The 11,836-nt window shown below is 43.3% G+C and overlaps 1 protein-coding gene across 3 annotated transcripts in view; it reads left to right on the top strand.

The window, feature by feature from the left end:
• The first annotated feature begins 571 nt into the window (after positions 1 to 571).
• Ccdc38 (coiled-coil domain containing 38) overlaps positions 572 to 11,836 on the top strand; it is a 37,464-nt gene continuing 26,199 nt past the window's right edge. For 2 of the 3 annotated variants that reach the window (XM_090328433.1, XM_090328431.1), the window contains exons 1-5: positions 572 to 744; positions 4,613 to 4,642; positions 5,135 to 5,188; positions 6,089 to 6,189; positions 8,329 to 8,491. In XM_090328433.1, the coding sequence (XP_090184559.1) occupies positions 5,149 to 5,188; positions 6,089 to 6,189; positions 8,329 to 8,491 (304 nt within the window). In that variant the 5' untranslated portion in view covers positions 572 to 744; positions 4,613 to 4,642; positions 5,135 to 5,148. Of the gene's footprint in view, positions 745 to 3,970; positions 4,011 to 4,612; positions 4,643 to 5,134; positions 5,189 to 6,088; positions 6,190 to 8,328; positions 8,492 to 11,836 lie in introns of those variants that run through there. The other variant, XM_090328432.1, reaches the window with a different exon arrangement.

Raw genomic sequence — 11,836 nt, 5'->3', positions numbered from 1 at the left:
TCTCCTAGTAGGGAAGGAACCCCCGGAGAGATCCAGATGGACTAGGCGGGCCACCTGGCCAGGAGAAGGGGGTGACCTCTGCCTGCATCGGGCGCGCTGGGCTGGGGGCCTGGGATGGAGCCCCGGGGGGAACAGACGGGGAGAGGCAGAGAAGGAAGCAGGAAAGGAGCCCCAGGAGAGGGCAGAGCCTGAGTGTGCGCACGTGCGTGTGTGTGGTGTGCCTGTGTGTGTGTGTGTGTGTGTCTGTGTGTGTGTGTCTGTCTGTCTGTGTGTGTCTCTGTGTGTGTGTGTGTTTCTGTCTGTGTGTCTGTGTGTCTGTGTGTCTGTGTGTCTGTCTGTCGGAGAGCAGAGGCCCGGGCAGGGGTCTGGGGAGAGAGGGTCCCCAGCGCATCAGCAAGTGGAGATGGAGTTTGCGGGTGAGGAGGAGCGAGGGTACATAGGAAGGGGGTCACCCCGCGGGAAGGGGTGTGGTGGTGGGGAGAGGGGCAATGAGAAGAAGATGGGGTGCGGGAGAGGGAGTGCGGGAGTGCGTGGGGCCACGCATGCGTGGAGGCGCGGGGCGGGTGGCCGCCCTTTTCGGTTGGTCAGCTCCGCTCCGGGATTGGCTTCCAGTGCGTCCCCACGATGAAGGGGAGCCGCGGGGATGGAGGATAGAGCCCACGTCGCCAAGGCCGTCGAGGGACGCCTCTGCCCACTCGGCCCCTGCTACTTCCCGAAGGCTAGTTTGGACCCAAAGTCGTGGAGGTAAAGGAGACGCCGCCCCCCCACGCACCCCAACCGTGCGGGCGGCCGCGCGGGCCTCCGAAGGCTACAAGGCAGGAGAGAGTGGAAGGGAGGCCGCCCCAGACTCCCGCAGGTTTCTCCCTCCTCCTCCTCCTCTCCACCCACTGCTGCGGCACCGGGAAGGTGTTTTGATTCTTAATTGCTTTATTTGGGTTATACGGTACACTTTTACTAAAAGCACAAGGCCCTGAGTTCAAACCCACCCACAAACTCCACAAAGCTGAAGCAAAAACTCCCTTAGAAAAACGAATGTAAACAGAAAACACATTCTGTCAGAACCTAAAGGAGTGGGAGAGAGAGGGAGAGGGAGAGGGAGAGGGAGAGGGAGAGAGAGACAGAGAGAGAGAGAGAGAGACAGAGAGAGAGAGAGACAGAGAGAGAGACAGAGAGAGAGAGAGAGAGAGAGAGAGAAACAGAGACAGAGAGAAACAGAGACAGAGAGACAGAGACAGAGAGAAAGAGAGACAGAGAGAGAGACACAGAGAGAGAGAGACACAGACAGAGAGACAGAGAGAGAGAGACACAGAGAGACAGAGACAGAGAGAAAGAGAGAGAGAGAGAGACACAGAGAGAGAGAGAGACACAGAGAGACAGAGACAGAGACAGAGACAGACTGAGAGACAGACAGAGAGAGAGACAGAGACAGAGACAGAGAGAGACAGAGAGACAGAGAGATAGAGACAGAGAGAGAGAAACAGAGAGAGACAGAGACAGAGAGAGAGAGAGACAGACAGAGAGACAGAGAGACAGAGAGAGAGAAACAGAGAGACAGAGACAGACAGAGAGACAGAGAGAGAGACAGAGAGAGACAGAGACAGAGACAGAGAGATAGAGACAGAGAGAGACAGAGAGACAGAGAGAGAGAGAGGAAAAGAGACAGAGAAAAACAACTGAGGCCGGAAGTTTGGCCTAGTGGTTAAAGTGCTTGCCTAGCATGCATGAAGAGCCGGGTTTGATTCCTCGGTACCACATACATAGAAAAAAGCCGGAAGTGGTGCTGAGGCTCAAGTGGTAGAGCTCTAGCCTTGAGAAAGTCCAAGGACAGTGCTCAGGCCCTGAGCTCAAGCCCAGGACTGGCAAAAAAAAAAAAAAAAAAAAAAAAACAATTGAACGGAATTAGACAATGGGATAGAAAGAGACACTAAAGGGGAAAAAAAATCCAAAAATTACCCCCAGTTCAGCACAAAATATCAAACTGCTTTGAGTTTATGCAGTTTTAAAAAGAAGAAACAGAAGGAAATCGAGACACATGCTGTCACTGAGTCACAGAGAAATATTAGAATACAATGTTTCTGCTGTAATCTGTCTTATTTTGCCATTATAAGCATATTTGCAAATTCATGTATCTGTATAAAGGATGGCTTAAAATTATAGGGGAAACAAGAAAGGTTTGGGGAGGGGGGTTCCTCCTTCTGATAGTTATAGGCTACATGACCTCAGGTAATTATCCCTATAACAGGAATAATTGTTTCGTCTGTCTGGACTTGTTTGAGCTATAAATAAAATTAAATGTAAATCACTTAACTTAGGCCAATCCTTACTTTAAATGTATAATAGTGTCATCATCAGGTTGTGTGTATGTGTGTGTATGCATGTGTGTGCATATGCACATGTGCTTGCACTGGGATTTGAACTCAGAGCCTATCCCTTAGCTTTTTCACCCAAGGCTGGAGCAATATCACTTGAGCACAACTCCACTTCCATTTTCGGTGTCGTTGTTTTGTTTGCATATGTGGTTAATTGGGGATAAGAGTCTCATAAACTTTTCTTCTGGGGCTGGGTTTGAACCACAACTCTCTCAGATCTCAACTTCCTGAGTAGCTAGAATTACAAAAGTGAACCACGCAGTCCCCTGGTCGTTTTAATCCTGTTGTTTGTCTCACTGGCCAATTGGGTTAAGGATCTGGTTTCAGACAGTCGTACTGGTTTCCACTCCTCTCGCAGAGAAGTATTATGTATTAAGTACACTCTTCTTGCAGCTCCAAAGTCTTGGCTCAGCTTGGAGAGCATTCTTCTTTTCCATGAGCATCACCTGAGAAGAGGAGGTTTGCAAAGCAGGATGGCTGCTAAGTGTGATTTCTCTCATTGGTGACTATTGGATAGGTACAGGGGGTTCAGGATAACTAATTTTTCCTTAGGAATAACTAACATCATTGTTGATCTTGTCAGTTTGTCAAGTATCTTTTCACATCACCTGACCACATTTTCAGACTTCCTTCCTTCCCCTATACTTCCTGCCAGTCTACCCCTAGTTAAATTTTTCCAGTTTGCCAATCAGAAACGTCAACAGGAAAGTCTACACCAAACAGCAAGCCTGACGCCAGCAGGGCCACAGAGGTCAGGCTGAAAGTAATTTCCTTAGCCTGTGCTCAGCTCCTGACCTAATCAGAAGAGGTGGGTCGTGGAGCTGATGATCCAAAGACCTGATGGCCTCTGACTTACAGGTAAACAAAAATCTGCTAGCTCTTAGGTCTCCACACCAGCCAAGGACACAGTGCCTGGCCCTTCCTCCCAAGGTGGGTGGGGAGGAGGTGGGGAGAAAAATGGAAAGACATTGGGTGTTGAGAGAATCTATGTAGCTGTGTGCATGCGTGTGTGTGTGTGTGTGTGTGTGTGTATGTGCACACGCACACACCAGTCCTGAGGCTTGAACTTAGGACCTGATGCTGTCCTTGAGCTTCTTTTGCTCATGGCTAGTGCTCTACCATTTGAGCCACAGTACTGCTTTTGGCTTTTTAGCAGTTTACTAGAAATTCAGTCTCACAGAGTTTCCTGCCTGGGTGGCTTTGAACCAGACTGTGAATCTTCAGATTTGAGCCTCCTGAATAGTGAAGATTACAGGTATGAGCCACTGGTGCCTGACTTGGCTCAGATATAATATTTAAGAAGGAAGCAAAAAGCCAGTATTTAAAATAAGCAATACTTTTAATTCATTATTTGAAAATGCAAAACCTAATGTAAAAATACTACAAACAAAATATCCAAGTTTTAAATAAAGATGAGATGAGTGAGCTGGATTCAGGCTGAGGATCTTGGGGTCACATCCATACAAACTTAGGTCCTGGCTATCTGTAAAATTTTGATTGTATGATCATGGTACTAGCTTACCATAACTGTAACAAATAATCTGGTATCATCAAGTACAGGTTTGTTTTGGATCTCGATTTTGGAAGTCCAGGGTCAGCTGGCCGCGTTGCTTTGGGTCTCTGGAGAGGTAGCACATTCTGGTAAGAGTACACAGTAGAGTAAAGCCATTCATCTCATGGCCAGGAAGCAAAGAGAGAGGAAGAGGAGGAAACTGGATTCTCTCAATTGCCTTCAGAAGCACATTACCAATAACCTGAAAAGCACTCACTATGTACCATCCCTCCATAGTACCAAGCTGGGAACTCCACCTTTTAATCAGTCTTGAGGGCCATAAAGACCAAAACTATAATACGAAGTATAGTTTTCTCTTGCATCAAGTAGGCATTAAATATTGCACTCTCAAGGGAGAACATCTCAGAAAGATGAGAAAGAGAAGCTGAGAATGGCCATTGCATCTACCCAGAATATGCTTTTGTTGAAATTGAAGGGATTAGAGCAACAAGTCCCTCTCCAGGACCCACTCACAAAGAATGATTGATATGAAACTTGTGAAAGAAATATGACTGACACCATCTCAGGAGTCACTGTACATGTGATTACCCATGACCACCTAAGAAAAACCCATGCCAGAGGAATTAAAGTATAATGAGAATATAAAAAATATTGAATTAGCATGTTATTTATGTTGAACACTGAGCTGTTTTCTTGAAATTTAATATTTGTCTTTTTATGTTTTCTTAAGGGGGACAGTTTCTTAAATTTTACAACTAAGGTGAGTACCTCAATCACCTAACTCTAATTCTAAACCTGATCAGAATGAAAGGAAAGGTTGTGCCAAAAAGAAGTATTTGCCTTAATGTTTGGTGAATAGCTTTTCTTATACCCCTCAGATTTTTGCATGTGTTTTTTTAACCCATAGGATTCCCATTCTTTTGAAATAGTTGGTTTTTTACTTACAGTACATGGTAGGCGGAGGTAAACAGTGATTATATAATCTTCTTAAAGGGCCACATGATGGTTTATTTGACTAGTATATCAGTTATCTGCTCAATTCTCCATTTGTTGACACTTAAGCACACATATCTTTTTTTGTGCAGATATCGGATCCTTTTTCCAGGGATCAGTTGCTAGAATTGAATCCACTGGGTTATAGAGATTGTATGTATGCTGCCTGTAAAGGCGAGGAAGGTTACTACTTGAATTTAGTCTGTTTATGCAATGGCTACAGAATTGTTCTAAAACGCATTTCCTTCTCTTTGGACAGGACTAGGAGACAAAATGTCGTCACATTTATTGACATCAGCACTGAAATTGGGAGGTAAAAAAACCAGTTAACGAGTTATTACTTTAGAGCTACTGCCATGAGGCCCCACAGTTTGTGGGGAGGTAAATAAGAATGCTATACCACAAGCATGAGAGACAAAGGGCTCGTGAAGGAACTGATGAGTTCCTGAAAACGTCTAATCTGGGTACCTCTTGGTCCAGTCGTGTTAGCACTTAACATTAACCCTCGCCATCCAGTCCCAGGCCTGCTTGAGTACTCAACCTCTGTTGGCCTTGCACTCTCCTGCTGTCTTCAAAGCCAGCTGCTTGGATCCACTCCCAGCTGTCTTTTCTCCATCCAGCCTAAGATGTCAGGTGCTTCCCTGACATCTTCAAGCCTCACAGGGCCCCCCGAAGCATACTAAGTTCCTCTGCTCTTGCCCAGATGAGACCCCATCTCATGAGAACTGTCCTCTCCTCTACCAACACACAATTGATTGCCTTCTCCTGTGGAGCCCTGGAGATTCCTTACCTTCTTATTAACTTTTGATGCTCGCCCCCACCCGCCACTCTTTCTCCTAACTCATATATTTGCCAAAAGAAATATATCTAGGGTTTCTGTAATCCTAGCCACCCTCAAAATTGGACCTGCTACTCTGCTAAAGAGCTCTTTGTTTCGTGGACTTGGGTCTCATGAGGCATTGAGCACTGTGTTGGGTGCCATGGGAAACAGGTCTGGGCCTCGTGCCTGGGAGATGGGGACCTGAATCTTCCATTACCTGGGGGGTGAGGGGTAGATGTCTCTCTGCATACTCCCTGTTCATACATCCCGCCCTGTCCTTCTGGCTGAAAGAAGAAATTGCTCTTTCATTAATCTTATAAGAAAATTACCCATTTTCCTGCTTTCCTACTTGACTCCCCTCCTTCTCCCCTCCCACCTCTGTCTGTCTCTTAGGTAAAGAAAAACAAGAATCCAGCAGAAAGGACAAGCCTTATAAAGTCTTTGTCAAAGATCTGTTTCTTTTCAAAGAAAATGAACTGGCAGCCAAGAAAAAGGTATGACTTCTTGTGTGTGTGTGTGTGTGTGTGTGTGTGTGTGTGTGTGTGTGTGAAAATTGCAGCTCTTATCTATCATTCATATGAACTTTTAGGTGTTAAGACATGGTGTCAGATATTGACACAGTGTCACATGCGGGGGACACTCTTCTGGGGAACAGCCAGGAACAGGTGGCACAATAACGTCAAGTATAAGGCAGAGAACTGCAAAGATTGCCACCTAATAAGAGAAGATAGATACTATTATAATTCAGCATGATATGGTGCAGCCCATTTTCCTGATTCCAGTGTCCACATTTTCTGTACATGCGCATGTGTGTGTATGTATATGTGTCAGTGCTGTGGCTTGAACTCAGGGCTTTCTTGCTCAAGGCTGGTGCTCTCCCACTTGAATCACGCCTCCATTCTTGGCTTTTTGGTAGTTCATTGGAGATACAAGTCTCAAGGACTTTCCTGCCCTGGGTGGCTTTGTACTGCAACCCTCAGATCTCAGATCTCAGCTAGCACTGCAGTCCGGAGCCACTGGCGCCCAGCTCATTTCCCATTTCTGAAATTGAGTCTAGCGTACATAGCTCACATAGCGTCACACAGCAATGCCCATGCAAAAAATAATAGCTCATCTTTATTCCAAGAGCCACAAAGTAAATGGCACATTAGAGGTGATAAGCTATTGTAACATGTAACCTTTGCCGGTGAAAAGACAGAATGGAGGGTATTTGTGTGTGTGTGTGCACACACACAGACTTCACTGAGCTAACTGCAACTGAGTATTGAAGAAGAAGTCAAAATTTGCTTCGCTGATAGGAATGAGACAAGTGTCTCTGTGTATTGTGGAGAAGGAGGGAGGGAGGAAGAAAGGATTTAAAGTAGAGGAGAGGGTATCATTTTAGAATTCTTTGGTATAAAACAAAATCTGCAATGAGGTGAACATTGCTGTGGTACCAGCACAGTTCATCTTAGTATTGCTGTGGTCCTCGATTTCATGGCCAGGTTCACAGGTCCAGAGATTTATTTCCTTTCCTCCCTGAGTCTGTGCTTAATTGCAGAGTGTTCTCAGCCCTGATTAGAGGGAGGGGAAAAAAAGACAGTTGATTCAACAATTGATTCATCTATGTGTGATTCATCTGTGTGTGATGACTTTTCTGCAATTGATGGCTGTATAGCTTCCTTGAATTTAACCCAAAATTAAACTGAAAGAAGATGAATACATTCAGAAATTTATAAATATACTCTCAATCTGAAGGTCTATTTCTTCTCAAGTTTTAGAACAAGGCTTTAGAGTTTCCAAGTTTGGTCTGCCTTTTGGACAAGGTGTGAAAGGACATTTTTAGTCTCCTATTTGTGAAATAAAGTTCAATAAAGCTTCAATTTCTCTTTCCTTCCCCCTGCTTCCTTTCTCTCTCTCTCCCTCTCTCTCTCTCTCTCTCTCTCTCTCTCTCTCTCTCTCTCTCTCTCTCTCTCTCTCTCTCCCTCCCTCCCTCTCTCTCTCTCTCTCTCTCTCTCTCTCTCTCTCTCTCTCTCTCTGTATGTATGTATGTATGTATGTATGTATGTATGTATGTATGTATGTATGTATGTATGTATGTGTGCTGATCCTATGGCTGGAACTCAGGACCAGGGTGCTGTCCTTGAGCTTTTTTACTCAAGGCTAGAGCTCTACCGCTTGAACTATAGTTTTGTTTCCAGCTTTTTGGTAGCTGGTGGGAGATAAGAGTCTCATGGACTTTCCTGCCTTGACTGGCTGTGAACCATGATCCTCAGATCCAGTCTCCTGAGCAGCTAGGAACACAGATGTGACCCACTAGCACCTGACTCCAGAGCTTTAATTTATTCATATATATATATATTTTTTTATTTTTGTCAGTTGTGGGGCTTGAACTCAGGTTCTATGTGCTGTCCCTGGGCTCTTTCACTTAAAGTTAGTGTTCTACCACTTTGAGCTACAGCTAATTTTTAAAAATATTTTTACACTGCTTCCTAAGGGGAAAATTTTAAACTGTATATACTTCTTCAAAGATGAGAACTTAGAATTGCTTGTTTCTTAATATAATGTGTTATAGACGTTATTTTTATATAAGGCCACTAGCTTAATGAAAAAATGGTTCTATGAAAGTCTTTTAAACTTTTCCACTTGGACAGGAGAAAATTCTGAACCGTAGCATGAAAGTCCATCAGAAGACAACTTTCTCCTCTCGAATGAAGAGCCGGTCACACTTGAGCCAGCTAGCCTATTTCACTGACATAGGGGGTTCGTTAGAAAACCTGGGGCTAGATCCAACTCTCATTCTCAGATTGACAGAAGGTAAGTCTAAATGGTTTTGACTATTGTGTCAGGTAATTTGGGGAATTTTCTGGAGGTGAGAAAAACAGCTGTCTCACAAGGAGGGAGGGCATCTTTATGTATGGGTATTAAGAGGGAGGAGAGAAGTTTATTTTAAATAAGAAAACATACTTTTCAAAGATTTTCACATCTTTTAGGAGGAAACTCATGGCCAAAATAATGTAATATTAAAGCTGGCACAGGGGAGGGGGGGAACCTAAAAAACTAATGACTGTGGCTATCCCTACTGAGTTGTTGTTGTTGTTGTTGTTATTGTTTCATCAGTCATGGGTCTTGAACTCAGGGCCTGGGTGCCATCCTTGAACTTTATCACTCAAGGCTAGCGCTCTACCACTTTAAGCTTTTCTGGGGGTTAAGTGGAGATAGGAGTCTCACAGTCTTTCTTGCCCAGTCTGGCTTCAAATTGTGATCCTCAGATCTCAGCCCCCCCAGTAGCTAGGATTCCAGGTGAGAGCATGGGCACCCGGCACCTATTGAGTTTTAGATGTAAAAATATAGAAATTTTCTTAGGGTGGAGAATCTTGGATTGTTCATGCTAGAAAACTCATACATCCAGAATTAGGACACTAACAGAATTACATAAGCTTACCGGTCACAGCAGAAACAAAAATACAACCCTGATTTTATTGACCTTTAACATCTGAAATATTGTAAGATGTTAACTAAAAATAGTTATAATAATTAAAAGAACAACAAGGAAGTGGCTCTGTGGCTCAAGGGATAGAGCGGTAGGTAACCTTAAGCTGAAGAGCTCAGGGACAGCGCCCAGGCCCAGAGTTCAAGTCCCACAACCAACAACAAAAGAACAACAAAATAAATTTACAAAGGGTAATTTGGTTAAAGGTGGATTCCATCTTTATTTATATATAATGGTGAGGTAAAGATCATCAAGTGTATTTAAAACAGCATGTCATATACTTGAAAGAATTCTGAGAGAAATTGACCTGGTTTCTTGCTTGCTTGCTTGCTTGCTTTCTTGCTTTTGCACTGGAGATTGAACTCAGGGCTTAGACGCTGACCCTTAGCTTTTCCACTCAAAGCTGGTGCTCGACCATTTTGAACCACAGCTCCACTTCTGGCTTCTGACTTTCCTGCTCAGAATGGCTTTGAACCATGAACTTCAGATTTCAGCCTCATGAGTAGCAATGATTCTGGAATGAGCCACAAGCAACAGCTGAAATTGTTAGGTTTTTAATTTAAAAAAATTTTTTTTGGTTATGTGGTACTGAGGACTTAAACCCAGGGTCTCCTGCATGCTAAGAAACACTCTACCATTAAGCCACATTCCTAGCCCTGAAACGGTCAGTTTTGTTAGAGGTAAAGATAGTAGTGTACTTACGTTTTGAAACTGTCTTGTCTGGGTGAGTTACATATTAAAGCACTTATGGATAAAATGATCTAATGATTGTGATTTTTCTTTATAATACTTTAAAAAGGAGAAATTGAGGAGAGATGACAAAGATAAGATGGTTAACAATATTGAAGTATGTGACAAATACTTGGGGTCCATTAGACGCTGCTCTTCTTACATCAATATAGTGCCATTCTATACAGTTTGTTTTTGTTGTTTTCAGCCCTGGGACTTGAACTTAGGGCCTGGGTGCTGTCCCTGGGCCTTTTTGCTCCAGGTTAGGGCTCTACCACATTGAGCCACAGCAATTGAGCCATTTCCAATTTTCTGGTAAACAATTGGAGATAAGATCCTCACAGACTTTCTAGCCAAGGTTGGCTTTGAACCACGATCTTCAGATCTCAATCTCCTGAACAGCTAGATTTACAGGTGTGAGCCATCAACATCCAGCCATACATTTTTTTAAGCATTTAAAGACTGGCCTGGTTTGTGGCTTAGTGGTAGAGTGTTTGCTTAGCATGTACAAAGCCCTGGTTTGACTCCTTAGCTCACATACACAGAAAAAGCCGGAAGTGTTGCCGTGGCTCAAGTGATAGAGTGCTAGCCTTGAAAAAGCTTAAGGACCATGTCCAGGCCCTGAGTTTAAGTCCCAGGACTGGCAAAAAATAAAGAAAGTAAAATAAAAGGTAGCTATGTTCTATGTGCTGGTTACATTGGTATATAGTTTAATCTTCAACAAAATGCCATCAGATATGTTTGCTTCCTCCTTGCACATGATGAATTCAGCCCAGCGAGTTTGAGTCACTCCAAAGCTCTGAGTGGACATAAACGTCAGGTCAAGGCTTGTCTGATTCCAAATCTTGTTACCTCTCAAGTAATGCTGATTCACATCTAGAACAATCATTGCTGCTAGTATATATTGGCCTACAAAAGGAAGTGATTGCATATCCTGATCGTCTTGCCTCATAATAGAAGCTAACAATTATTAAGAAGTTACTGAGTGTTTTAAAATCTATTGCCTCATTTCCTACTGCCAATATCACATGTAACCAAGTCATGCTCTACTTTTACGTCTACATGTCAGTAACTATCTAAAAGCCAGAGGTGTAATAATTATTGTTTGCTTTTCAAATGTGTTTTCTCCTGGGTTTCCTCCCAAAGGAACGATCCCTGACGGGGACACTGCAGAAGGTAAAGCAAAAGGAGAGACAGAGAGAAAGGGGCAATAGTTCTTAAAGCTTCAACTTGAAAGAAACATACATAATTTGTGTCCATGCTACCACATGGCCAAGACTCGCCTCTGCTATGGAGTGGGGAAACAATCCTCTCATAGAACAGCAGATATTTGGCAATGATAATATCACCTGCCACCATTAGTATCCTCGTTATACAAAGAGATCAACTGAGGCACGGAGAGTACTTTATGAGTATTTTATGCATGGCTTCCCAGCGAAATCTTCCCTAGGAAGATTTGGGCTTCCTATCACAGTCTAGGCCAAGTGGGTAGTTTTGGAAACGTTATTTTATTTCTACTTCTGTTTATGTTTTAGAGACGTAAATTTTTATAATTTATGTGTATAATTTTCCAAACTGGAAGGGGAAGAAATTATGGAAAGAAATTTTAATATTTCTGGTTTGGTTTTCTACATGGTCAAATGAATTATCATCTTCACTTTTCCTGATACAAATTCAACTGAGGTGCCAGAAAACATGTGGTCTAAGGGCCGCAGGTTTCTGTCTAGATTGACCAGGTGTTAGATTTTAAACAATTCCATCCTGTTTATTGCAGCACATGCTTAGAAGAACCATGCCTATCTACCCTTGTCTGACTTGAAGCATTTAAGCAAATATTGACATTGCCAAGCTTCTGGACCTAGACAGGACGAATAGTAATAAATTCCCTATTTAGGTCATTGTTAGAATTAAATGATCCGCTATGAAATGTATCTAGACTG

Source organism: Megascapheus bottae, chromosome 2, assembly GCF_031878675.1.
Source record: "Megascapheus bottae isolate mThoBot1 chromosome 2, mThoBot2.hap1, whole genome shotgun sequence".
NCBI lineage: Eukaryota > Metazoa > Chordata > Mammalia > Rodentia > Geomyidae > Megascapheus > Megascapheus bottae.
This window is presented reverse-complemented; position numbering and strand designations above follow the sequence as displayed.